The sequence below is a fragment of the Lagenorhynchus albirostris genome, chromosome 16, assembly GCF_949774975.1.
Source record: "Lagenorhynchus albirostris chromosome 16, mLagAlb1.1, whole genome shotgun sequence".
NCBI classification, from domain to species: Eukaryota; Metazoa; Chordata; class Mammalia; order Artiodactyla; family Delphinidae; genus Lagenorhynchus; species Lagenorhynchus albirostris.
The window spans coordinates 10,640,432-10,667,213 of record NC_083110.1 but is presented as its reverse complement, the minus strand read 5'-3'; the positions used below and the strand labels follow the sequence as shown (position 1 = coordinate 10,667,213).

The 26,782-nt window shown below is 38.7% G+C and overlaps 2 protein-coding genes and 1 non-coding gene across 4 annotated transcripts in view; 2 read left to right on the top strand and 1 right to left on the bottom strand.

Moving 5' to 3' along the window:
- The window catches only part of LOC132507495 (zinc finger protein 33B-like), a 79,328-nt gene that overhangs the window by 46,026 nt on the left and 6,520 nt on the right, over positions 1-26,782 (top strand). The gene's annotated exons all lie outside the window — the stretch shown is intronic.
- On the top strand, positions 4,882-4,954 carry TRNAG-CCC (transfer RNA glycine (anticodon CCC)). The gene has a single exon. It is a non-coding gene; the product is annotated as a tRNA-Gly (tRNA).
- Positions 5,148-25,061, bottom strand: ZNF25 (zinc finger protein 25). Of its 2 annotated transcripts, XM_060126981.1 has the most exons (6): positions 24,926-25,061; positions 22,529-22,642; positions 11,564-11,690; positions 11,170-11,265; positions 9,089-9,152; positions 5,148-8,594 (listed from the first exon to the last, which is right to left on the bottom strand). In XM_060126981.1, exons 2-6 carry the CDS (start codon positions 22,541-22,543, stop codon positions 7,535-7,537), a joined length of 1,362 nt encoding a protein of 453 aa, XP_059982964.1. In that variant the 5' UTR covers positions 22,544-22,642; positions 24,926-25,061; the 3' UTR covers positions 5,148-7,534. The 2 variants fall into 2 exon arrangements, 1 of the variants encoding a protein (XP_059982964.1); XR_009536208.1 differs by lacking the exon at positions 5,148-8,594 and having other exon boundaries at positions 9,088-9,152; positions 11,044-11,265.

Below are 26,782 nucleotides of genomic sequence, written 5' to 3'. Positions count from 1 at the left end.
TTTCTCAGTGAGATTCCCATTAATAACAGATCTGTTATTCCTTTATGTCATGTGTACATTAGCAGAAATCAACAGTAATTGAAGAAATAGAACTGTGGACACCAGCAGTAATCAAAGAAATGGTCCTTTGGAGTGGCCAAGAGAAGGCCTTAGGTGTACACCAACAAAACCAGCAGTTCTTAAAGTGGAACTATGGACTGATCCAGTAGAACCCAACAAAGCAGAATTGTGGACTAACCACATTGAGGGTTAAATGTAAAATTGGGAAAAAATAAAAGAATTCATAAAAAAGAGAAAAAGGAAGGGAATGGATAGGAGAGGTAAAATTAATAGAAGGTACAGAGTAGATGGAATTTTAAATATATCAATATTAATTACAGTAATTGTAAATTGACTAGAGTACAGAATTTGACAGACCCCATTTAAAAATAGTATCTACATTTTATTTACAATAGATATAAAACATAGTGATATAGAATGAGTGAAAACAAAAGTATGGAAAACGTTCTACAAACACACCAATAGAAAATTAAAGTAAAATTATCTGTATTCACAGGTGACATGATCTAATGTATAGAAAATCTTAATTCACTAAAAAACAATTAGAACTAATAAACCAGTTCAGCAAGTTTGCAGGATACATCAGTATACAAAAACTCAATTGTATTTTTACACATTTGCAAATAACAACTCAGAAATGAAATTTAAAAACTCATTCTATTTACATAGCATCAAAAAGAATAAAATACTTAGGAGTAAATTTGACAAAAGAACTGCAAAACTTATAATCTGAAAAATGCAAAACATTGTTGAAAGAAACTTTGAAATGACCTTTAAGTACCTGGGAAAAACATCTCACATTCATAGATCAGATGGATACAATAAAGGTTACAGCTGAGATAAATAAAATAGAAAAACAAGACAAAATGTAAAAAATTTCTTTGAAAAGATCAACAAAATTGGCAGATCTTTATTTAGCTAGATTGACTTTTAAAAAAGAATTCATACTACTAATATCAGAAATGAAAGTGGGGATATTACTAATGATTTTACAGAAATGAAAGGATTATACAAGAATAGTATGAGCAGTTGCATGACAACCATCTAGATGACCTAGATCAAATGGACAAACTGAAGAATTTGTCCATTTCTTCGTGGTTGTCCATTTTATTGGCATATAGTTGTTTGTAGTAGTCTCTTATAATCCTTTGTATTTCTGCAGTGTCAGTTGTGATTTCTCCTTTTTCATTTCTGATTTTGTTGATTTGTGTCCTCTCCCTTTTTTTCTTGATGAGTCTGGCTAAGGGTTTGTCAATTTTGTTTATCTTCTCAAAGAACCAGCTTTTAGTTTTATTGAACTTTGCTATTGTTTTCTTCATTTCTCTTTCATTTATTTCTGCTCTGATCTTTATGATTTCTTTCCTTCTACTGACTTTGGGTATTCTTTGTTTTTCTTTCTCTAGTTGCTTTAGGTGTAAGGTTAGATTGTTTATTTGAGATTTTCGTTTCTTGAGGTGAGATTGAGTTGCTATAGACTTCCCTCTTAGAACTGCTTTTGCTGCATCCCATAGGTTTTGGGTTATCGTGTTTTTGTTATTTGTTTTTATGTATTTTTTTATTTCTTCTTTGATTTCTTCAGTGATCTCTTGGTTATTTAGTAGCACACTGTTTAGCCTCCATGTATTTGTGTGTTTTACAGTTTTTTCCTGTAATTGATTTCCAATTTCATAGCATTGTGGTCAGAAAAGATGCTTGATACGATTTCAATTTTCTTAAATTTTCCAAGGCTTGATTTGTGACCAAGATGTGATCTATCCTGGAGAATGTTCAGTGTGCACTTGAGAAGAAAGTGTATTCTGCCACTTTCGGGTGGAATGTTCTATAAATATCAATTAAATCTATGTGGTTTATTGTGTTATTTAATCCTTGTGTTTCCTTATTTATTTTCTGTTTGGATGACATGTCCATTGGGTAAGTGGGGTGTTAAAGTCCCCTACTATTATTGTGTTACTGTCGATTTCCCCTTTCATGGTTGTTAGCATTTGCCTTATTTATTAAGGTGCTCCTGTGTTGGGTGCATAAACATTTATAATTGTTATATCTTCTTCTTGGATTGGTCCCTTGATCATTATGTAGTGTCCTTCCTTATCTCTTGTAACAGTCTTTATTTTAAATTCTATTTTGTCTAATACGAGTAGTGCTACTCCAGCTTTCTTTTGATTTCCATTTGCATGGAATATCTTTTTCCATCCCTCCACTTTCATTCTGTATGTGTCCCTAGATCTGAAGTGGATCTCTTGTAGACAGCATATATATGGGTCTTGTTTTTGTATCCATTCAGCCAGCCTGTGTCTTTTGGTTGGGACATTTAGTCCAGTTACACTCAAGGTTATTATCGATATGTATGTTCCTATTACCATTTTCTTAATTGTTCTGGGTTTGTTTTTGTGGATCTTTTTCTTCTCTTGTGTTTCCCACCGAGAGAAGTTTCTTTAGCATTTGTTGTAAAGCTGGTTTGGTGGGGCTGAATTCTCTTAGCTTTTGCTTGTCTGAAAAGCTTTTGATTTCTCTGTCAAATCTGAATGAGACGCTTGCTGGGTAGAGTAATCTTGGTTGTACGTTTTTCTCTTTCATCACTTTAAGTTTATCCTGCCACTCCCTTCTGACCTGCAGAGTTTCTGCTGAAAAATCAGCTGATAACCTTATGGGGATTCCTTTTTATGTTATTTTTTGTTTTTCCCTTGCTTCTTTTAATATTTTTTCTTTGAATTTAATATTTGTTAGTTTGGTTAATATGTGTCTTGGTGTGTTTCTTCTAGGGTTTATCCTGTATGGGACTCTCTGCACTTCCTGGACTTGGGTGACTATTTCCTTTCCCATGTTAGGGAAGTTTTCCACTATAATCTCTTCAAATATTTTCTCAGACCCTTTCTTTTTCTCTTCTTCTTCTGGGACCCCTATAATTCAAATGTTGGTGTGTATAGTGTTGTCCCAGAGGTCTCTGAGATTGTCTTCAATTCTTTTCATTCTTTTTTTTTTTATTCTGCTCCTCAGCAGTTATTTCCACCATTTTGTCTTCCAGCTCACTTGTTCATTCTTCTGCTTCAGTTACTGTTATTGATTCCTTCTGTTGTATTTTTCATTTCAGTTATTGTGTTGTTCATCTCTGTTTGTTGTTTTTTAGTTCTTCTAGATCTTTGTTAAACATTTTTTGTATTTTCTCAATCTGTGCCTCCATTCTATTTCCAAGATTCTGGATCATCTTTAGTATCATTACTCTGAATTCTTTTTCAGGTCGATTGCCCAGCTCCTCTTCATTTATTTGGTGTTGCAGGTTTTTACCTTGCTTCTTCATCTGTGACATTTTTTTTTTGCCATGTCTTTTTTTTTTTTTTTTTTTTGGTGTGTGGGATTGTGTTCCTGTCTTACTGGTTCTTTGACCTGAGGCTTCCAACAGAGTTTGTAGGCTGTTGGGTAAAGCTGGGTCTTGGTGCTGAGATGAGGACCTCCAGGAGACGTCACTCCAGCGAATATCCCCTGGAGTCTGAGGTTCTCTATTTGTCCAGTGGTTTGGACTTGGAGCTCCCACTGCAGCAGCTTGGCCCGACCACAAGCTTGTGAACCAAGGTCCTGCAACCCACATGGGGCGGCCAAAAAAAAAAAAAAAAAAAGAACAGTAACAAAGAGTAAAATATAAAATTAGACTGGGAAACTAACAGATATATTAGAATATAAAAATAGAAATATAGATGAAACAACAACTGGAAGGTAAAACCACAATAGTAAAAGAGAGGAGAACAACAACAACAACAAAAAGGTGGAAAAGGCCTTGGCTGTGGAGGGCCTGGCCTAATCAGAGGTGGTGTTTGGGTGGTGGGCAGGGTTTATGCTTAGGAGACACAGGGCTAGAAAAGGCCCTGGGGTGTGTGGGGGGGTGGGGTTTAAGCTCAGCGGAACAGAAGGAGCCCAGGCATGCCCCTGCTCTCAGAGGGTGGGGGACCCTGCCTCGGAGTCCAGCAGGCTTCCTGGGCCCAAGTGTGCGGGGCAGACATCCTCCGCTCCTTCTCCCACTCCAGTCCTGGAAGGCCCCACCCGCCTGTGTCTCCTGTTCTCATGCTGGCTTCCTTCTTATGCCCCCAAGGCAGAGTCAAGATGGCGGTATGGGAGGACTCAGAGTTAATGTCTCCCCACACCACCAGTGCCTGCCAGATGCTGGTAGGGGACCTCAATGCCCAAGGAGATGTGAGGAACCCCAAGTGAACCAGTAGGATGTGTGGGGACTGGGGGATGTGGAGAAGTGGAGGCCTGACAGGACTGGCACCCCTGAGGGGTGGCTGAGAAAGGGGAGGGGTTCCCACACCTGGAGGGACCCTCTGGGGCTCAGATCAGTGGGGAGCACACTGAGCATTTCCCCTGCCCAGCCGGCCAGGGAAGTCTGCCCTGCTCTCAGGCCAGGTCCTGTGCCCCCAGAGGCCCCCTCCGGGCCGTGTTGATCCTGGGGGCATAGGAAGGAGGCCGGGGGAGAACAGGAGAGGCAGGCCGGAGGGGCCCTCCAGGACCAGAGGAGCAGGAGAGCAGCAGCAAAAGGCATTTGCTCTGCCCACTCAGGCCCAGGAAGCCTGCTGGTCTCCCAGGCTGGGTCCCCTGCCCTCCAAGGCCCCCACCACAGGCTGCATTGGTCCAAGATGGCAGAATTTAGATTGGAGCAGCATTTAACAATTCTATGAAGCGTGGGCAATAAAATAATTTTACTAGTAATGTAGCTGGTGGAGTTGGGTATTCTATTTTGCTTTTGTTATTGGGTTGCATTAGTTAAGTATGACATAAAGATGTAGTTTATTATGAGATAGTGAGAAAATTAAAAAATGATACAGGGGGACTTCCCTGGTGGTCCAGTAGGTAAGACTCTGCACTCCCAATGCAGGGGACCCAGGTTCGATCCCTGGTCGGGGAACTAGATCCCGCATGCCACAACTAAGAGTCTGCATGCTGCGACTAAGAAGTCTGTGTGCCACAACTAAGAAGCCCACATGCCACAACTAAGACCTGGCTTATTTTGGCTCAGCCAAAATAAATAAATATATATTTTTAAATGATACAGGGAAAACTGGCCACTGACATGGAAGAAAATACAGGAATACTGTGAGTAGGGATCAATTAATTTAATTTAGACAATGTTTATTTCATAATTTACTGCTACATTCCATCAGGAAATTTGCTTTGATGTTACAACAGTCCAGCAGGTAAAACACATTTGAAAATAAATTCTAACGCTTAGTCTTGTAACATATAAATATAATGCACATAATATATTGGAAAAACACCCACCTACCCACAGATTGCTATATGCATCATTTCTGAAACATACCGTATATAAACGTATACCTTTACATTGGCTGTGATGTTTTCAGCTCTAAGAAAACTTAAATTTGTAAAGCACCAAATGGTAACTATCTTAGGCTCATCTTAGGCATGTGAGGCATAACACTCACCTCTGCTACTGTAATGTGAAGGCAGCCACAGGCAAAACAGGTACAAATGTTTTTTGCTTTGTTTTTGTATTAGTGTTGTAATAAAATTTGTATTTATAGACACTTAAGTTTGAATATCATGTAATTTTCACATGTCACAAGATATTCTTTAATTTTTCTACCATTCAGAAATGTAAAACCATTCTTAGGTTGCAGGCGGTGGGCCAGATCTGAATCACTTGTGGAAAAATGTACAACCAAACCAAACCAAGGCACTACAGCAATGAAGTGAGGGATGAATGCTGGTAGTCAACCTTTTATTTATTTTGCAAAATACTTCAAGAAATACAAATTATAACGATGATAGTATCTAACATATAGCTCTTCCTGTGTCTCAGACACTATTCTAAGTGCTTTAAAAATATTAACTTTTTACACCTCACAACAATCCTAACACATTTTCACTTCTTTTTTTATAGAAAAGGAAACTGAGGCACAGAGAGGTTAAGTGCATGCTTCATGCTGGAAACTGAGCCTGGGCAGTAGGAGTCCAGAGTCCACACTCTTAACCTCTATATCACGTTGCTTCTACCAGGAAGAAAAAGGTAGTGAAGAATGTTTAGGACTCTCATACAAAATACAAATTCAGACAGCTCTGCAATCTGCTAAAACAACACTAAGACAGACGTTTCTTTACATAGCATTTTTTTTATTGTGTAGGGTGTTTTCAGCTGTTTTTTAAAATGAACTTAGGTTTTTCCTATAAATAAATGTATCCCTAATGTAAAATTTGGCTGACCATGAGTTGAAAAATTTACAAAAACATTTTTAGCTTCTTTCTGAAAGATTAGTTCAGTAAAATCCAAATCCATTCAGAAATAGGAGGAAAAGATACATTATAATTTTAAGAGTATTACACTTAAATACACATTCTTATTAACGAGAGTCACTGCTGAGACTTAATATCTTCATATACATAAAAGTTACTGAACTAAGGGCTTCCCTGGTGGCGCAGTGGTTGAGAGTCCGCCTGCCGATGCAGGGGACACGGGTTTGTGCCCCGGTCCGGGAAGATCCCACATGCCGCGGAGCGGCTAGGCATGTGAGCCATGGCCGCGGTGCCTGCACGTCCAGAGCCTTGTGCTCCGCAACGGGAGAGGCCACAGCAGTGAGAGGCCCGTGTACCGCAAAAAAAAAAAGTTACTGAACTAAATAAGGCTACATATTTCCCTATGTACAGTTATGGATAGGTCCACATGCACATCAAACATCCACAATCTGTATTCTGTAGCACACTGACATTCACACATAAGTCCTACATACTACAGGACTCTTCACATGTGTTTAATGATGTCACCTGGTTATTCAATTTATTTGTGCTTTTTAAGAAGCTCCATATATCTAGATATTTGCAGGTTTCTTTAAAAGAAAAACAACAACTTTGTAATCAGATTTCTGCAACATGGCTTCTAGTAAAAGTGTTACCCTAGGTACAGATTCTCTTGGAATTTTTGTTAAAAAGCTTTCACATATTTAAATACTTATAAAGGTTCTATACTTTATCACTGATCTGACATTCACCAAAACATCATTTCTTGATAAAGCCTTCCATATGTGTTTGTCTTTGTGATTATCCTCTTTTACAGTATTCTAAGTCCAACTGATATAAAAAGATTTCTGAATGGTCAGGATACTGATAGGAATCTCACTCATGTGAGCTTTTGGATGTCTAAATGATGGCTACCCTGACAGAAATTTCCTTACATTCACTTACTTACAGGATTTCTCTCATATGGTTTCTATGCTGTACAATAAAGTATGACTTCTGAAAGAGAGGTTTCCCTCATGTTTTACAATTTGTAGTGTTTCTACCATCTAAGTTGTCTGATACTTAGTAAAAGTCTGAAATATAAAAATTTCTCCCTAAAATATTTACAGACTTTCTCTCCATGATGAAAGACTGTGGCTGAAATTTTCCCATACTGATATTTCATAAGGTTTTTGTCTCATGTAAATTATCTGATTATTCTGAAGGATAAATTCAGACAGAAGAACTTCCCAATTTATACTTTATAAGCTTTTCCCTTTGTGTGTGTCTTCTGATGTGCAGTGAGTTTTGATTTCTGGAAAAAAGTTTCCTTACACTCCTGACATTCATAGGGTTTCTCTCCTGTGTGTTTTCTCTGATGTATGACAAAGTGTGATTTCTGAGAGAAGGATTTCCCACATTCTTTACATTCATAGGGTTTTTCTCCTGTGTGAGTCCTTTGATGTAATCTGAGGACTGAATTCACAGAGAAAGATTTACCACATTCATTACATTCATAGGGCTTCTCCCCTGTGTGTTTTCTCTGATGTTTAGTGAGGTCTGATTTATAGTAAAAGTTTTTTCCACATTTATTACATTCAAAGGGTTTCTCCCCTGTGTGAGTTCGCTGATGTACTGTTAGGGCTGACTTCTGGTAGAAGCATTTCCCACATTCCCTACATTCATAGGGTTTCTCTCCCGTGTGAGTTCTCTGATGAGTTTTGAGGTGTGAATTTCTAGAGAAGAATTTCCCACATTCCTTACATTTATAGGGTTTCTCCCCTGTATGTGTTCTCTGATGTACTGTGAGGTGTGATTTCTGGGAAAAGGATTTCCTACATTCCTTACATTCATATGGTTTCTCCCCTGTGTGTGTTTTCTGATGTACCATGAGGTATGCCTTAACGTAGAAGAACTTCCCACATTCAGTACATTCATAGGGTTTCTCTCCTGTGTGTGTTTTCTGATGTTCCATGAGGTGTGGCTTCTGGTAGAAGGATTTCTCACACTGATTACATTCATAGGGTTTCTCTCCTGCATGAGTTCTCAAATGTCTACTGAGAGATGACAGGTGGTAGAAAGTTTTCTTACATTCTTTACATTCATAGGTCTTCTCTCTGGTAGGAGTTTTCTGTTGTCTTGTGAGGTCTCCATTCCGAGAGACAGATTTCCCGCATTCACTGGGTTTGTCCTTTGAATGAGTATGCTCATGTATTATGAGGACAGACTTTTGGCAGAAGGACTTTCCACATTCATTGCATTTATAGGATTTCTCATTGGTATGAGTTTTCTGATGTTTTGTGAGTTCTCCATTCCTAAAGAGAAATTTCCAGATTCATTAATGTATAAGGCTTTTTTTTTTTTTTTGGTCTGCTGTGTATATTTTCCAAGTAACTCTGAGAACCAATTTCTAGAGATTTTTCCAATATTCATTAGATTCATAGGGCTTCTCCATTGTGAATATTCTATGTTGAAATACATTATGGCTTAACATTTGGTAGAAGGAATTTCACTTGCATTATAGGTCTCTTAACTGCCTGAACTCCACTTTGTGTAATAAAGCCTCCCTTATCGTGTAAGTAAGAAGAATCAAAAGACTGTTGCAAAGTTGTAATCTCCTGATCTTGAATTATAAACAAGGTCTCTATTATGAAACAAGGCTTTCCCATTTGGATTATGTTCTTTGGAATTTTCTCCAGTGTTAGTTTTTTCACATTTATTATTAACTAGTGCTCTCTCACTTCTAGTACCCCCATCAAGACCCTTTCTTACGAAGCTTCTAATCTCAAAATTGAATTCTTGAACTTGCCTTGAATTTTTAGCTTGGCTTTCCTGGTATCTTGCTCCTTGGTCATGAGTATTCCATAGGTCTTCTACAAAGGAATCCAAAATTTAATACCGTATAAATCTTAACACATTATTATGGTCATAGGGTGGATTCTTAGGCTTCAGGCCAATATCCTCAAATGAAGGAACTCTCAAGTGCAAACTTCCTCTATCTCAGTGGTTTAGAAGAAACATAAATAACACTAAAAACTGCTATAGCAGAGGGGAAGGGACCTGGTTATAAACCCAAGTATCTTTGACACTACAAATATGATCTTAAAAACCTGGAGAAGGTTAAGCCAAAAAAAAAAAACAAAGAATAGGGAGCAGAGAACAAAGGACATTCAAAGTGCTGCTGAACAGGAATGTGAGACACAGAGAATGCTGTGAGTCCATTAAGGACAATGAATAGTAAGTAGGGTGAAAATAAAAATTAGTAGACAACTGTGTTCACTGGAGATATCAGAGGAAAGATTAAACTGGATGAAGGAGCTAAAGTATAGGTCTTTACCCACTCAAACCTAGTTTACTGTGTTAGGATTCCTAGTAATCAGTAGACTATAAACTTCCACTTTATTTCTCTTTACCCATAATACAACAATCTCGATGTCAACACTAAAGTGACTTTCTCAAAACATCCATTTCCTAATGTTTAGAGGAAAATTCCGCTCTGTCTAGTTGGCTTAATTTTTGCTGGTTCAGAAGACCCAGAAACACATACATCCAAAAGGAAAGATTAAAGAAAAGCAGAGTGCAAGCCATCCTTATAACAGAACGAATTCCCAGTTGTAGCACCAGAGATTTTCAATGCTGACCACCAAATACTGCATCTCCAAAAGAGAGTTACCTATGACTCAACACTAGTTTTATTCTGCTTTCACATCTTAGCTCCCACATGTCTGCTTCAATTTGCTACCTGATCTTTAAAGAGTAATTATTCAACATTGTTCTAAATCTTTATGGGCCTTCATATTTATTCATCTTTAAATGCTTGAAAGAAAGTGAAAGATTATGAGCAGAAGCTTGGGGTTAGAATTTCATGGCATTTGTGGGGAAAATATAAAAAAAGTTGTTTGATAAGGACATGTGCAAGGTTAACTTGGATACTCATGAAATAAGATCTTACATATGAAAGACATTTAAGAGAGCAGATGAAATGAAAATTAGCATGTGTTTTGGGGCCACAAGGAAAAATAAGAATCAGGGCTTCCCTGGTGGCCCAGTGGTTAAGAATCCGCCTGCCAATGCAGGGTACACAGGTTCGAGCCCTGGTCTGGGAAGATCCCACATGCCACGGAGCAACTAAGCCTGTGCACCACAACTACCAAGCCTGCGCTCTAGAGCCCGTGAACCACAACTACTGAAGCCTGCACGCCTAGAAGCCTGTGCTCCGCAACAAGAGAAGCCACCACAATGAGAAGCCTGTGCACTGCAACCAAGAGTAGCCCCCGCTCACCGCAACTAGAGAAAGCCCACGTGCAGCAACCAAGACCCAACACAGCCAAAAGTAAATACATAAATAAATAATAAGATGCAGTAGGCAATAAAGCGCCAGACTAGTTCTTGACAGAAAATTAGGTGTATTTTGTATCAACTCCAAAATAATATAACCGATGAACGGCATAATGATTTGTAAACTGATTTCAGAGTTTAAAGAGAGAATAGGAAATTAAAATGGGTGCTGAAAAAACTAAGGCATTTTGTTGTTAATGAAAGGAGGAAAATGGCATTTGACAAAATTTATAAGACAGATTTTAAGATTATAGTTGCATACTTTAATGGCAAGGAGTAACTGGGAATTCTAGAAAAAAGACAAAATGAAAGTTTAAGTCAAAGTTAGTATATAGGGAAGAGAAGTAAATCTATTTTAAAAATGTCAAGCAAAAGAGAGAATTTAGATGGAGAACGAAAACTGGAATTGTGATTTATATTGCTTACATATGCAGATCAAGTATCCTCAATCATTTCCAAAAGTACAGGGCATTTAAAAAAGAGATTCCTGAAAAAAAAAATTTCAAAAGTCAAAGGCACCAACCTCCTCACAGGTTATAATTTCTAACTTACCAGGGTACTTTTGACGTGGAAATTCTACTTCTAATATCCATGGCTCTTTTCCTTGCTTCAACTTGAAGACTGCATTTGGCTTATTCACACAATAACCTATTGACAGAAAGATAAAGAAAACAATACAAATTGCTTGGAATACAGCAACTCTGAAGGATAAAGAAGTGCAGTTTAGGAGCAGAACAAGGAAGGTTCCACATAGGCTTGGCAAATTTAGATTGTATCAGTGGAGTGCATGGGGACACACATATTTTTCTGGTACCCAAAATGGATTCATCAACTTTGACCCCTAAAACAAAGCTAATATTCAACCCTATAGGGGACTTAACAAATTCCAGTAACTGAGAAAGGAAATGCAAACTACTGGGATTACAGATAGGGAAGATTTCCTCACCCACTGAGATGAGGTGACGATAGTTCTCCTGCATCACTTCCCTATACAGGGTCCTCTGAGCAGCATCCAGCAACTGCCACTCCTCCTGGGTGAATTCCACAGTAACATCCTTGAATGTTACTGGTCCCTGAAACAATGTATTTCAGTTAAAACTGAAGCGATCAAAATACAGTACCATCAAAAAGACATGTGAACTGTTAATGTGCTAACTATAGTATTTATTCTGGAGAGTTAGATATACTGCCACCGTGCTTTATACATATATAAAATATTTGTTCAGTATATATTTACTCAGATATCACTCCATGCCTGGAACTCTGCCAGAGATATAGAGATGAATGAAAGCAACTATTCTTTTTTTTTTTTTTTTTTTTTTTGTGGTACGTGGGCCTCTCACCGTTGTGGCCTCTCCCGTTGCAGAGCACAGGCTCTGGACACGCAGGCTCAGCGGCCATGGTTCACGGGCCCAGCTGCTCTGTGGCATGTGGGATCTTCCCGGACCGGGGCACGAACCCGTGTCCCCTGCATCGGCAGGCGGACTCCCAACCACCACGCCACCAGGGAAGCCCCGAAAGCAACTGTTCTTGTCATCAAGGAGCTTACATGCTGACAGGGAGGCAAAGATTAAATTCTTAAATGCAATATGCATAGCAGTTGCTATGACAGAAGTATGTGCAAGATGAAAGATGGTCACAAAGGATGGCCAAGATGGTGGAGAAGGAAGACTCTGAGCCGAGCTCCTCCCACAGGCACACTGAAATTACAACTATTCACAGAGCAACGATCTATGAAAATTATCTGAAGAGTAGCAGAAAATATTCCCCACAACTAAAGATACAAAGAAGGAACCACAGTGACATGGGTAGGAGGGGAAGAGACACAGTATAGTCAAGACCCACACGCCCATGTAGGTGACCCACAGATGGGAGGATAACCAAAATTGTAGAGGTTGTCCCCAAGGAGTAAGGGGTCCGAGCCCCACATTGGGCTCCCCTGCCTGGGGGGTCCTGCACCAGGAAGACGAACCCCCAGAACGTCTGGCTTTGAAGGCCAGTGCGGCTTGAGAGCCAGAGGACTGTAGAAAACAGAGACTCCACTCTTAAAGGGTGCATGCAAAAATCTGACACGTTCCAAGTCACAGTGCAGAGGGAGTAATTTGAAAGGAGTCTACCTCAGACCCACTTGCTGACCTTGGAGAGCCTCCTGGAGAGGGAGGAGGCAACTGGAACTCCCCCTGGAGACATAGACACTGGCAGCAGCCATTTTGGGAGCTTGTTCTACCATGAGGACACTGGTGCTAATAGGGACCATTCTGGAGTCCTCCCTCTAGCCTATTAGTGCTGGAGGCTTCCATGCCCACCAATGGGTCATCACCAATCCCAGGACACTTCAGGCCATGCAGCCAGCCACGTTGGGTCCCATTCCAGGCACCTCACAGGCCGTGCAGCTAGCCAGGCAGGGACCCAGCCCCTCCCAACAGTGGGCCAGGAGCCACTGGATGAGGCAGGGCCTGGCATCCAACAGGGCTGAGGGTCAGCCCTGCCTACCAGTGTGCCCACAACAGTCGGCCCCACAACAAAGAAGGATTCATGTAGCCCACATATAGGGAACCAGTAGAGCTTATAGCTCTGGTGATCAGAGGGGAATATACTGCTGGGCCTCAGAGGACATCTCCTACATACGATTACTTCTCTAAGATTGAGAAATGTAACCAACCTACCAAATGCATGGAAATAAAAACAGGATTAGGCAAAATGAGGAGACAGAGGAATATGTTCCAAACAAAAGAACAAGACAAAACCTCAGAAAAAGAATTAAATGAAGTGGAGATAAGCATTCTACCCTATAAAGAGTTAAAATATCTTTTATGAATATAAAGATGAAAACCTTTAACATATTACTAGTAAATCAAATCCAACAAAATAAAAAAAAATAGATTATAATCTATACCATGACCTTGTGTGATTTATCCCAGGAATGCAAGAGTGGTTCAACATACAAAAGTCAATCAATTACAGTAATAGAGCAAAGGGGAAAAAGTAGAAGATCATTTTAATTGACGCACAAAAAGTGTTTGACAAACTTCAACACTCTTTCATGATAAAAACACTCAGTAAACTAGAAATAGAAGGAAATTCCTCAAAATGATAAACAACATTTTTAATCCACCTCTACCCCAGGTAATAGCATACTCAGTAGTGAAAGACTGAAAACTTTCTCCTTATGACCAGGAACAAGATGCCTGCTTCTGCCACTTCTAATCCACACTGTACTGGAAGTTCTAGCCAGAGCAGTTTTACAAGAAAAGGATATAAAGGCACCCAAACTGGAAAGGAAAAAAAAAAAACTATCTCTATTTGCAGATTACATTAATCTACATATAGAATATCCCAAAGAATCCACAAAAACGAAAACTAATAGAGCTCATAAACAAAGTCGGCATGTTGCAGAATTATAAGATCAACCCACAAAAATTGGTTGTGTTTCTATATACCAGTAATGAAAATCCAAAAGAGAAATTAAGACAATTCCATTTAATGTAGCACCAAAAAGAATAAAATACCTAGGGATACATTTACTCAAGGAGGTGTAAGACTTATACACTGAAAACTGCAAAACATTGCTCAAGTATTAAAGAAGACCTAAATAAAAGAAATGACATTCTATGTTCATAGACTATAAGATTTAATATACTTCAAGTGACAGTACTACTCCAAGGAATCTACAAGTTCAGTGCAATCCCTAATAAAATCCCAATGACTTCTGCACAGAAATGGAAAAGCCAATCCGCAAATTCATATGGAATTGCAAGAAGTCCCTAATAGCCAAAACAAAATTGGGAAAGAAACAAAGTTGGAGGACTCACACTTATTTCAAATCTTACTATAAAGCTACGGTATCAAAACAGTGTGATTGGCATAAAGATAGACATATTATTGTGCAATGGGATAGAAATGAGAGTCTAGAAATAAAACCATACATCTATGGCCATCTGATTTTCAACAAGGAAGACAAGACCATTCAATGGAGAAAGAATAGTTTCTTCAACAAATGGCACTGCGACAACCAAATGTCCACATGCATAAGAACGAAACCTGACCTCTACTTCACCCCATATAAAAAAAAATTAACTCGAAATAGATCACTGACCTAAATATTAAGAGCTAAAACTATAAAACTCAGAAGAAAACATAGGAATAAATTTCCTTACCTTGAATTTGGCAATGGATTCTAGATATGACACCAAAAGTACAAGCAGTAAAAGAAAAATAAGCTGACTTTATCAAACTTTAAAATTTTTATGGGGACTTCCCTGGCGGTCCAGCGGTAAAGAATCCACGCTTCCAATGCAAGGGGCGCAGGTTTGATCCCTGGTCAGGGACCTAAGATCCCACATGCCATGTGGCGTGGCAGCCAAGAAAATTTTATATATATATATATATAACTTGTATGCATCATAGGATATTACCAAAATAGGAAAACGACAACTCACAGAATGTAATATAATATTTGCAAATCGCGTATGTGATAAAGGTGTTATTATCCAGAATATATAAAATAAACTTACAATTCAATAACAGAAAAGATAGCCCAGCCAGAAAATGGGCAAAGAAATTGAACAGACATTTCTTTAAGTTATACAAATGAGCACATGAAAAGATGCTCAGCATCATTAGTCCTCAGGGGAAATTCAAATCAAAACCACAATTATACCACTTCATATTTACTATGATGGGTTTTTTTTTTAAAAAAAACAACAGAAAATAACAGGTGATGGAGAGGTTGTGGAGAAACTGTAACCCTTATATATTGCTTGTGGGAATGTAAAACGGTACAGCTGCTGTGGAAAAGTTTGGCAGTTGCTCAGCAAGTTAAACATACAAATACCATACAACCCAGCATACTTGTACACAAAAGTTCATAGCGGCACTATTCACAACAGCCAAAAAGTGAAAACCACCTAAATGCCCATCAGTGGATGAACAGATAAACAATTGTGGTATAAACATACAATGGAATATTATTTTGTCATAAAAATGAAGTATTGATACATGGTATAGGGTGAATGAACTTGGAAAACATTATGCTAAGTGAAAGAAGCCAAACAGAAAAGGTACATATTATATGATTACACTTACATGAAATATCCAGAATAAGTAAATGCACAGAGACGGAAAATAGATTGGTAATTGCCAGAGGCTAAAGGGAGAGGGACTAGGTAATGATTGCTTAATGGGAATGGGGTTTTCTTTGGGGATGGCAAAAATGTTTTGGAACTATATGTTGTAGTGGTCCCACAACATTGTGGATGTGCTAAATGTCACCTAACTGTACATTTTAAAATGGTCAATATTATGTGAATTTCACTTCATTTAAACCAACAAAACCTTCTAACAAAGAAATCTTCAGGTCTCGGTGAATTCCACCAAACATTTAAGGCAGAAACAATACCAATTATATGCAATCTCTTCCATAAAACAAAGAGAAGAGAACCGTTCTCAACTCATTTTATGAAGCCGACGTTACCCTGATACCCAAACCTAACAAAAGGATTATCAGAAAAGAAAACTACAGTGGTGGCTTGCACCTGTTTGTACCAGATCAAGAGTGCTGATTGTCAAATTTTGGGCAATTGATTAACATCATTTTGTAGCTTGAAATTAGCCCTGGCAGGGGTATTTATACCATAGAAATTGGTAAACAGTACAAACCAGATTTCTCTCCCAGTCCCCAAAATCTGATTAAACATTTACCACCATAGTGACTACCAACCAATATCTTTCATGGTTATAAGTACAAAAATCCTCAACAAAATATCAGCAAATCCACTACCTGATTTCAAGACTTATTACAAAGCTATATTAATTGTGTTACTAGCAAAAGGATAAACACACAGATCATTGGAAAAAAAACAGTATCTAGTAATAGAACCACACATATAATTTTGACAAAGGTTCAAAAGAAACTCAGTGGATTAAGGATAGTCTTTTCAAAAAACTAGTGCTGGAACAAATGAGTAGAATGGTGGCTCCCAACGTATGGGGGGACTGGGGAGTTAGTGTTTAATTTGTGCGGAGTTTCAGTGTAGGATGATGAAAAGAGTTCTGGAGATGGATGGTGGTAATGGTTGCACAACAATGTGAATGTACTTAATGCCACAGAGCTATACATTTAAAATTGGTTATGATGGTAAATTTTGTTATGTGTATTTTACTACAATTAAAAATAAGTCAACTATACTTTAATTTTAAAAAAGAAAAATAAATAAAAGAAAACAACAAAACACTAAAAATAGCTATACAAAAGCATCAAATATTAACTTAAGCACTAGAATTTGAGAGGTAAAGATCCAAGAAAAAAGTGAAATTAATTATGATGAGTCTTATACCTCTGGTTAGCATTTTCAGGGCATTTTCCAATTTCATAGCCAGGGCAAAAATGTAGAGCAGAAAGCAGCTCAGAGCCAGCATCTCTAAAATAAGCATAAAGAAAGAAATTCTGAATAGAAACAAATTCTGAGAAGCAAAGGAGAAGTTGATCTTAACTTTAACGAGAACAAGCCTCTAACCTAGTGTTTTCTAAAATCAGAGATCTGAGAATCCAAAGGCGAACAAAAGATAAAATTCAGAAGAGACAAATATTTCAAAAGACAACAGAAAACCACAACTTATTTCATTCTTGGGGGCAAGTAGGGAAGAGAGGAAACTGGTTCAACTTTTAACAAACTTTTAATGTTTGCTTATGGTCTTGTGTGATGTATTAGCATCCCTAAGACCCCTGGTCACAAAGCAAGTCAACACCAACTTGCCTTTTGATACTACCTGGTGACTGAGTGGGAGTTTCATATTCAAGAGGTCCCCAAACATAAGCTTAGTATTTGTAGAACTTTTTTTGTTGTGGTGGTGGTGGTGGTATGCGGGTCTCTCACTGCTGTGGCCTCTCCTGTTGCGGAGCACAGGCTCTGCACGCACAGGCTCAGCGGCCATGGCTCATGGGCCTAGCCACTCCGCAGCATATGGGATCCTCCCAGACCGGGGCACGAACCCTTGTCCCCTGCATCGGCAGGCGGACTCTCAACCACTGCGCCACCAGGGAAGCCCCCTCTGTAGAACTTTTTTACTTCCTATCAAATGTCTCAAAGTGGTCAGTTTATTTTAAGTTGGGGAAGCAGTTTCTAGAACCAAAGGAAAGCTCCATAATTTATATGGATGCTCTGAAATACAAACACCATTTTCCCCCCACAGGCCTTTACTGAGTGCATGGCCACAACCCTCCAAAGGCTGGGAGCAGAGCACCAGGGCAGGAAGAGATGTCTCTGGTGCTTAAAGCTCTACAGGGCAGCAACTCCTCAGTCATCCAAAAGAAAAGCTGGTGGCTAAGCTAAAAGCACATCAGTGGAGCTCTGGTGGTGTTCACAACCCAAGCCCCCTGAAGGGAAAGCCTTGATACTGCCCTCAATCATGTGAAGCTTGGTGGTGAACAGTACCTCACTAAAGCCCAGGGCCATCTCAGCTACATATCTGACTTAGCGAGCAGACAAAGGAAGGGACGTGACTTTTTCTGGAGGTATTATTTACTTCAATCCCTACTGTACTTTTATATATAATGTCTAGCAATAATAAAGAAATAGGAGACATGCAAAGAAGTAGAAAATTTTGATTCATACTGAAGAAAGGAGCCTATTGAAACAGACCTACAGATTAACCTAGATGTTGGGATTAGCAGATAAGGATTTTAAAGTAATTACCCTAACACTAAATAAATAAAACTAAATGACCTAGTGAAAAAAATTGAGAATATAAATGAAATGATGCGAAATCTTAGCAGAGAAAGAAAAACAAAAGAAAAAACAGGAATTTTTAGAACTGAATGATACAATATCAGAAGTGGATTCTACAGGCTTATGAGTGAAGAGAACTGACAGAGCAAAAGAAGGATGCCATGAACTTGAAAACAGTCAGCTCAACAGAAATATCCAAACTAAAGGACACACACACAAAAAACAACCCAAACTGAACAGAGCATCTGAACATTTAGGACAATATGTACATATTTCAACACTGTGTAACTGGGATTTTAGAAAGAAAAAGAGAATGATGCAAAGAAACTATCTGAAGAGTGAGTTCCAAGAATTTTAAAAAATGATAAAAGGCAACAACCTACTGGGCATATACCCTGAGAAAACCGTAATTCAAAAGGAGTCATGTACCAAAATGTTCACTGCAGCTCTGTTTCCAACAGCCAGGACATGGAAGCAACCTAAGTGTCCATCAACAGATGAATGGATAAAGAAGATGTGGCACATATATACAATGGAATATTACTCAGCCATAAAAGGGAACGAAACTGAGTTATTTGTAGTGAGGTGGATGGACCTAGAGACTCTCATACAGACTGAAGTAAGTCAGAAAAAAAAAAACAAATACCGTATGCTAACGCATATATATGGAATCTAAAAAAAAAGAAAAGAAAAAAATGGTCAGAAGAACCTAGGAGCAAGACGGGAATAAAGATGCAGACCAACTAGAGAATGGACTTGAGGATACGGGGAGGGGGAAGGGTAAGCTGGGACAAAGTGAGAGAATGGCATGGACATATATACACTACCAAACATAAAATAGATAGCTAGTGGGAAGCAGCCGCATAGCACAGGGAGATCAGCTTGGTGCTTTGTGACCACCTAGAGGGGTGGGATAGGGAGGGTGGGAGGGAGGGACAAGCAAGAGGGAAGAGATATGGAGATATATGTTTATGTATAGCTGATTCACTTTGTTATACAACAGAAATTAACACACCATTGTAAAGCAATTATACTCCAATGAAGATGTTAAAAAAAAAAAAGACAACAACCCACAAATCTTTGTCATCCTTCAAAAGGGATAAATGCAAAACAAATCATGCCTGTGTGCATCATGGTCTAACTATTGAAAACTAAAGATAAAATGAAAATCTTAAGCACAGAGGAAAAGAACACATTATATTCAGGTGGATAACAGTAAGATGAAGACTAGCTTCTCATCAGAAACAACAGAAGCCAGAAGACAAAGACATCCTAAAAATGCAGATACAAAGGAAACTCTCAATAAAGTTCTATATCCGGCAAAATGTCCTTCAAAAACCAAGGTGAAATAAAGAGATTTTCAGAAAGACCAGCCAAGTAAATTTGTCACCATCAGTGCTGAAATAATACATGAAATAATAAAATGAGTTGCTTAGGCTGAAGGGAAAAGATATCAGAGAGAACCCCAGACCTGTAGGAAGGAATAAAGAGCTCCCAAAGCAGATATGTACATAAACACAAAAGAGTTTTATTTACACACACACACACACACGTTTCTTTAAAAGATGAATACTGTTTAAAGCAAAAATAACAAGTACTGGGGGTTAAAATATATGTATAAGTGAGATATAAGACAAGGACCACAGGGTGAGGAGGCTGTAAAGAGAATTATACTGATAAAAGTTTATTACACTGTTCATGAATACAGTATTTGAAGACACCATTATTTTAATGGTGCATGTTGTAATCTCCAGATTCAGCAATAAGCAAAATAACACACAAAAATAAAGCTTCAAAGTCAATAAAGGAGATACAGTGTAATACACAAAATACTCAAATATTCAACCGAAGGGAAGTACAGTAAATCTAATTAGGATAAAAAGAAATATAGATATAAACATACTAGGATAAAAGATATCTTAAAAAGCAGCTAGCCCAAAACAGAAATTTATTTCAAAGGTGTGACAAGTTAACAGGTGAATTTTCAATAGTACCAGTAATAGAAGACAATGAATGCTTTTCAGTGTTTTAAAAGGTAAGAACTGTCAACCAGTATTTCTATACACAATGAAAAAGCTCTTCGTGGATATTTCATATAAAGAAAACTGAGAATTTTCCACCAGCAGACCCTCACTAAAACAACAAGCAAGCAGAATAAAAACAATAACTATAAAGGATGTTTTCAAACAGCAGAAATTGATGGCAGCAGAACTTGAGAGATGCAAGAAGGAATAAAAAAGACTTTCTAATCTGGCCAAAATGCCTTAAAAAATCCAATTATCTGCACAAAATAAATTTTTCCAAGAGTAGGTAGTGATGACTGTACTTAAAACTACTTCAAAAAACAAAAAGGCTCACTAGTTATTTCTTTTGTTCCAGACTGACCACTCAGCAGTTAATTACAGAGCATAAGGTAAGAAAAACATCATGTGCCACACCTGAACAAATGCCGGATAAGGAAATTTTCATATATAAGGTATAAATGTGTTCAAGACTGACCAAAGCAGAACCGTAGAATAGGTTAAATTTTTCTAGAGTCTCTTTCTTTCCACCATCAGGCCTAAAGGCTATGATCTCTAATTAATAATAATGTCCACACTGAAAATTTATGTTATAGTAATAATAACAACACTTCAAAAGTTGGCTGTGAGAATTATGTAAGATAAACTACGTCAAGGGCTTACCAAAGGGCTGGGCATTTAATTAATTGCTAAATATGCTATTTTGTTTTTAAAAATTAAGTTTAAAAAGCAAAGAAATGGTTACCACAGAATTCAGGATTCCTTTTCTCTGGGTAATGGTGGGATGAGATTAAGGAAGGGCATACAGGGGCTTCAAAAGTACTAGTGATTTTCATTGCTTAAGCCAGATATGGGATACAGTGGTGTTACTTAATCAGTATTCCCTAAATTATACATATACATTATGTACATTACTTGCATAAAGTATGATTTTTTAAATATTTAATGAACCAATAAAATCAAAATTCATGTCTTCTACAGCCTACAAAGTCATATACATTCTACTCCCTTCTACCTCTTAGATCTTACCTCTTACTGTTCTCCCCCAAGTTCACTTCTGTCTAGTTTCAGTATCCTAAATACTGTTTCTGGAACATGCCTCAGGGTGTATGCATTTGCTATTCCTTCTATGTAGTATGCTCTTCCTCCAGATTTCTACCTGGCTGTCTCTCATTTAATTCAAGATATTCCTCAAATATTACCTTTTAGAGTGGCATTCCCTAACCAACTTATTCCCTGTTCCTCACTTCTAACACTTGTCCTCTTAAACTGCTTGAGTTTGCCTCTGAGCAGATACATCAGAAATATTACTCAAGTGTTGACACATTTTATTATTTAATATTAAAGAATCACATTTGTTAATATCCTTACCAATCTCATCAGAAAAGTCTTTAAGTATCAACATTTGTCAACTTCAGAAGTTTTCCAACATTCTAATTTTCACTTGAAAGCTCAACTTTTAATATTAGCAACAAATACTAAGTTATTTTCCTTGAAATGACAGGCTCACATCACTCATTGTTGAGAAAATGTTTGAATACCATGTGAATACCGTAGTTTGTCTGCCAGTTGCTCTTTCACATAAAAATGACATTCCATGAAAAAAAGTGGCTAGGTGAGCTCACAAATCAATCACACAAGTGCTTTTCCTCAAGACAACCAACCATCATACTTCAGTATGCCGCAAAAGTACTTTAGGTGAACTTGCCATTTCATCCCACTGAATATTAAAAAGATGTGTACTCAAGGGTCAAGATTTAATAACATTACTAACTTTTACTGTTTCATCAAAGATATCCTTAAGTAAAGGTGGCAGTTTTTTTACTACTGCAGAGGAAGACAATGTCATTGGTGTCATCATCCTGATGTATGCCAGATAGGCAGCAATCTATTGCTTTTACACCATCAGTGCTAATGTCGTCAGTGTAAAAGGCAATTTGCATCCTGGTATTATGTTTTGACTTCACAAACCCTCGGAAAGGGTCTTGGGGCTCCCAGACTACACCTTGGAACTGCTGTTGTATTCAAACAGTATTTTCCCTGAAGGTGATTTTTAATGATTTCCACTTTTCTAACTTAATATATGGGCTCTCTTTCATAAAATTCACTGAAAACACACACACACAGAGTGAAATAAAGTTAAGAGGTAAATAAATGACTCACCCGGAACTTGTTCATTTTCTGCTGCTATTGGAAAGTATAGAAACTATGAAGTCAGAACAGGGAAAGTTGGAAGACAGAAGTCATAAGAGACCTTATCTTGCAGTCAGGAATCACCTGTGAGAAATTTACATACAACATTTTAGTAAAAGATAAATATCTGGGAAAATGTCTCTTTGAGACATGAGAAGGAATAGGAAGGACCATGAGAAAGGAGTACCCACCTGTCCACTGGTGACTCTCATATAATCTTGATGAATCTGGGACATTTTTGAATCTAAACATTCCTTTCCTATTGGCTGTTTTGAAAATTATATGTCCATTACTAAATAACACAAAAGAATATAAAACTTAAATGTCCAATAATAGCAGATTAGTTAAGCAAGGTATATAATATATATCCAAAGTATGGAACCCTATGCTGACATCACAAATGATGTGACATCACAAATGATCAAGAGAAACATCTATTGATATGGAAAATCTTTTAAGTTACATGTCATAACAATTTTTCCTATTGATACTATAAACCCCACAAGGTTAGAAAGTCTTCAGAGCTCTCGAAAATAAGATGTTTCATCTCTCTAAATTTCAGTTTCTCCAGAATCACTTCTCCAAAAACCCTATTTTGACTAAAATATGGTACAGTGACAGGGAGGCTTCAGTTCTATGCTAAGCTCTGCTATTAACAAACATAGTGACTATCTTAGTTTCTATGTTATTATCTTTTTTTAACATATTTATTGGAGTATAATTGCTTTACAATGGTGTGTTAGTTTCTGTTGTACAACAAAGTGAATCAGCTATACATATACATATATGTCCATATCTCTTCCCTCTTGTATCTCCCTCCCACCCTCCCTATCCCACCCCTCTAGGTGGTCACAAAGCACCGAGCTGATCTCCCTGTGCTATGTGGCTGCTTCCCACTTATGCTATTATCTTTAACATGAGAAGGAATTAGGTAATTTTAAACAATCATGTACTATTCTGATTCTGTAAGTCTTCATTCAGTACCACAAATCCAACAGAACCCCAGAATTCACTGGCCCCTCCAACCCTGGGCTGGGGCCTAGAGTAAAATGTAATTAGGCCTTGATGAATTCTGACATGGCCATCTAAACTGTTGACACTAACACAAATATAACTTCTAAAATAACAATTTGGCACCATAATCCCAAAATAGGCACTTCACGTGGGGAGCAAAAGGTGCCAAATGCCGAGGTCCTTCTCATATGCAGAAGAAACCACTTCCCTGGTGCTTACATGATGCCTACTTACTAAAGCCTAGATACACCATCCAATAAGAGGCATTATGATATCACCTTCATAATTTGGAGCATGGATGAAATCGCTGTTTTCATCTTTAAAAAAGTCTGTCCCATTTCCCCTCTGGCCTGGATAGGATTCTCAGCTTCTCCAGTAAAACTTAAAATTCAGGGTTTCAACTATGGTTTAAATTCGTAACAGTCGTCTGGGTATCGAGACAGGTTAGAGAATGCAGGAAGGGCCTTAATTAACCTTTTACACAGGAGTTTTAAGGAAGCCTCAAAAATTTTTGAAAATAGAATACTACATTGTACGATTAGGTCCACTACACTCTACTCTGGTGGTGCTCAGGGACAACCACTGGATTAAATACAACCCAAGCCTGTGGATTTTAGGGTGGAAAACAGCATGAGATACAGAGTAAAACAAATCCCTGCTAATGATGGCTAAGCCAGTTATCTCTCTGAACCTTCGGTACTTGTATTTATTAAAATGGAGGTGGTAAATACGGGTTCAAAGGATGGTTATGATGATTAAGATGATTAAATGAGCCAATAATGAAAAGAACAGCATACCTTTTAATGAGAAAAGCAGCTCACCTTTATTGAATCCTTAACGTACTTTATATACACTACCCTATTCAATACAAAAAACGACCCTAAAGGCTATTATAATTTTACAGATGAGTATCCGAGTCGTACCCAGATTAACCTGCCCATTTACCGGCGGGCGCTGGCCTTAAGCCCGGGCCCCTCAGGCTTTACAACCCACGTCTCCAACAGCCTGCGCCGCCCACGCGCCAGCGCCGACGTGACGGGTTTGGCATCCACGTCACAAACGGCTGTTCTCGCGCGCGTACGTCCCGCTATAAGCCCGGCGCCCCAGGCCTCCTCCAGCCGCCCCTTTCACGCAGGTCGAGAAACAAGGCTTCTGGGGAGGAACCGCACTGCGGACAGCCAGCCTCCCCGCCAGGCTCCCTGCCTTGCCTCTTCCCCAGTCCTCGGAGGCCAGTCCGGCGCTCAGAGTGGGGGTGGGGGGCGGCGGCTGCCAGGGTCTCCGACTCGGCGCGGCCGTGGAGACCGGCTTCCCCCCGCCCCCGGCCTAGCGCCCGCACCGAAGCCTCCGACACACCTGCAGGGGCTCGGCCTCAGCTCCCGGCCCGCGCAGGTTCCAGGCCCCGCCCTCCGCGGCGCCGAGCAGACTGGAGGCGCCTGAGTCCTCTCCCCGCCGGGGCGCGAGACGGAGAATGGCGGCTGCTGCGGGGAGGTGGAATTGCTCATGCGCGGAACACTCCCGCGCCCCACGCAGGCACTGCGCGTCCCGGGAGCCTCCCGGCGCCTCCACTTCGGATGACGTCACGAGGGTCGGCTTCTTCCCGCGGTCCGAGTGTTTTCTGCTGGCCCGGTCCTTTCCTCACTCGCAGCGGTAACGGATTAGAACTGGCCACCCGCTTGAAAGCAGGAAGCTACCTTGAGGTAGTGCGATGAATATCGATAGTAATCGAAAGGTAGTACTCGGAACTAAGTACAGTAGTACATTCAAAGAATAACACCCTGTAACAGCTGACTTTATTTTAGGAGTATTAGCTTTCAGAATTATGGAAATGACACATGAAACGTGATGAAAACATGAATAAGCTAAAACAGAAGACGAGTCGCACACATCCCACTTTACAAAAGGAAAAAACCTCGCTTAATGTTAGGTGCACACTCTTCTGAGATTTTTACTCAAATTTTACGCTAATGGTATATTTTGACTATCACTTCACTAAGGAATATATACTGAATGTATGCTGATTTTCTGATCTAACTTTATGACATCAGTTTACTCTGGGCCAACAATAGAAATGTCTCCTCTCAAAGTAATTACAAAAATACTAAATTTTTATAATAAAATTAACTTAAAAAACGTGGAATCCATATAGAGAAAATATATATACATATCTGAATAATGTGTGCACATGTGTGCATAGCTGTATACACACACACACACACACACACCAATATCCTGGGTGGGAGGTGTTGGGGAAATGATTAAAAATAGTCTCTTGCCAACCCACAAAATCCTCTCCAGAAATGGAGAAAGAAAAAAGTATTAATTATTTTTAATTATTTTATTAATGAACTAAGCATTAAACTAGACTGCAATGCGCATTCCAGGCAATCTGCTAATGAGTTTGCAGACAGAAATATCACACTTTTATGTAGCTAGGCAGATACAACCCTTTCTATGTACTAAGAGAACTTGACAACACCATTTACTACACACTGTTCATCCTAAATTCACACGGTAATTGGGGTGGCCATTTCTATTAGTTAATTGCCTTTATCCAAATGAAAAGTAAAGCTTCTTGCATCTCTATGACAAGCAAGTAGCTACAACTTGTAGCCAAAAGCCTAGGAGTTTACCACAGACACAGGGAGATGGGGTGTTATCTTCCTTGATGTTTATTTACATTTCAAAGACATAGCTCCAAGGCCTTTAACAAAGATAATCCTGGGTTGTAAAACTAACAAGAGGTTTATTTACTTTTTAAAAACATTTGCATGCATCTCAAAGGGACAGAAAAAAGGATTTCAGTTACAAGTTTTCTCAAGGAAATGCTCTAAGAAAAGAGGGGAGGAAAATCTTTTCCCCTTTTTGAACCAGGGAAAATTCAATTTTTAAATATTTGTATTTACTCTTACAGGAAACTATAAAACTTAACAATTTAAATCAAAATGACAATTTTTTTCTGAGAGTTTGGTTTTGTTTTCCTTGACAAATAATTTTAAACTTCATCAGGAAATATATAACCTCAGAGAATAGGGAGGAAATTTTATTGGAAATGCATATTATTATAAACATAATTTAAAAGTTTGGTGCTGGCTTCAAAGAAGAACGGAAACAGATCCAAATACATAAGAATTGAGTATATGTTAAAATAGTTATTTCAGGGCTTCCCTGGTGGAGCAGTGGTTGAGAATTCGCCTGCCAATGCAGGGGACA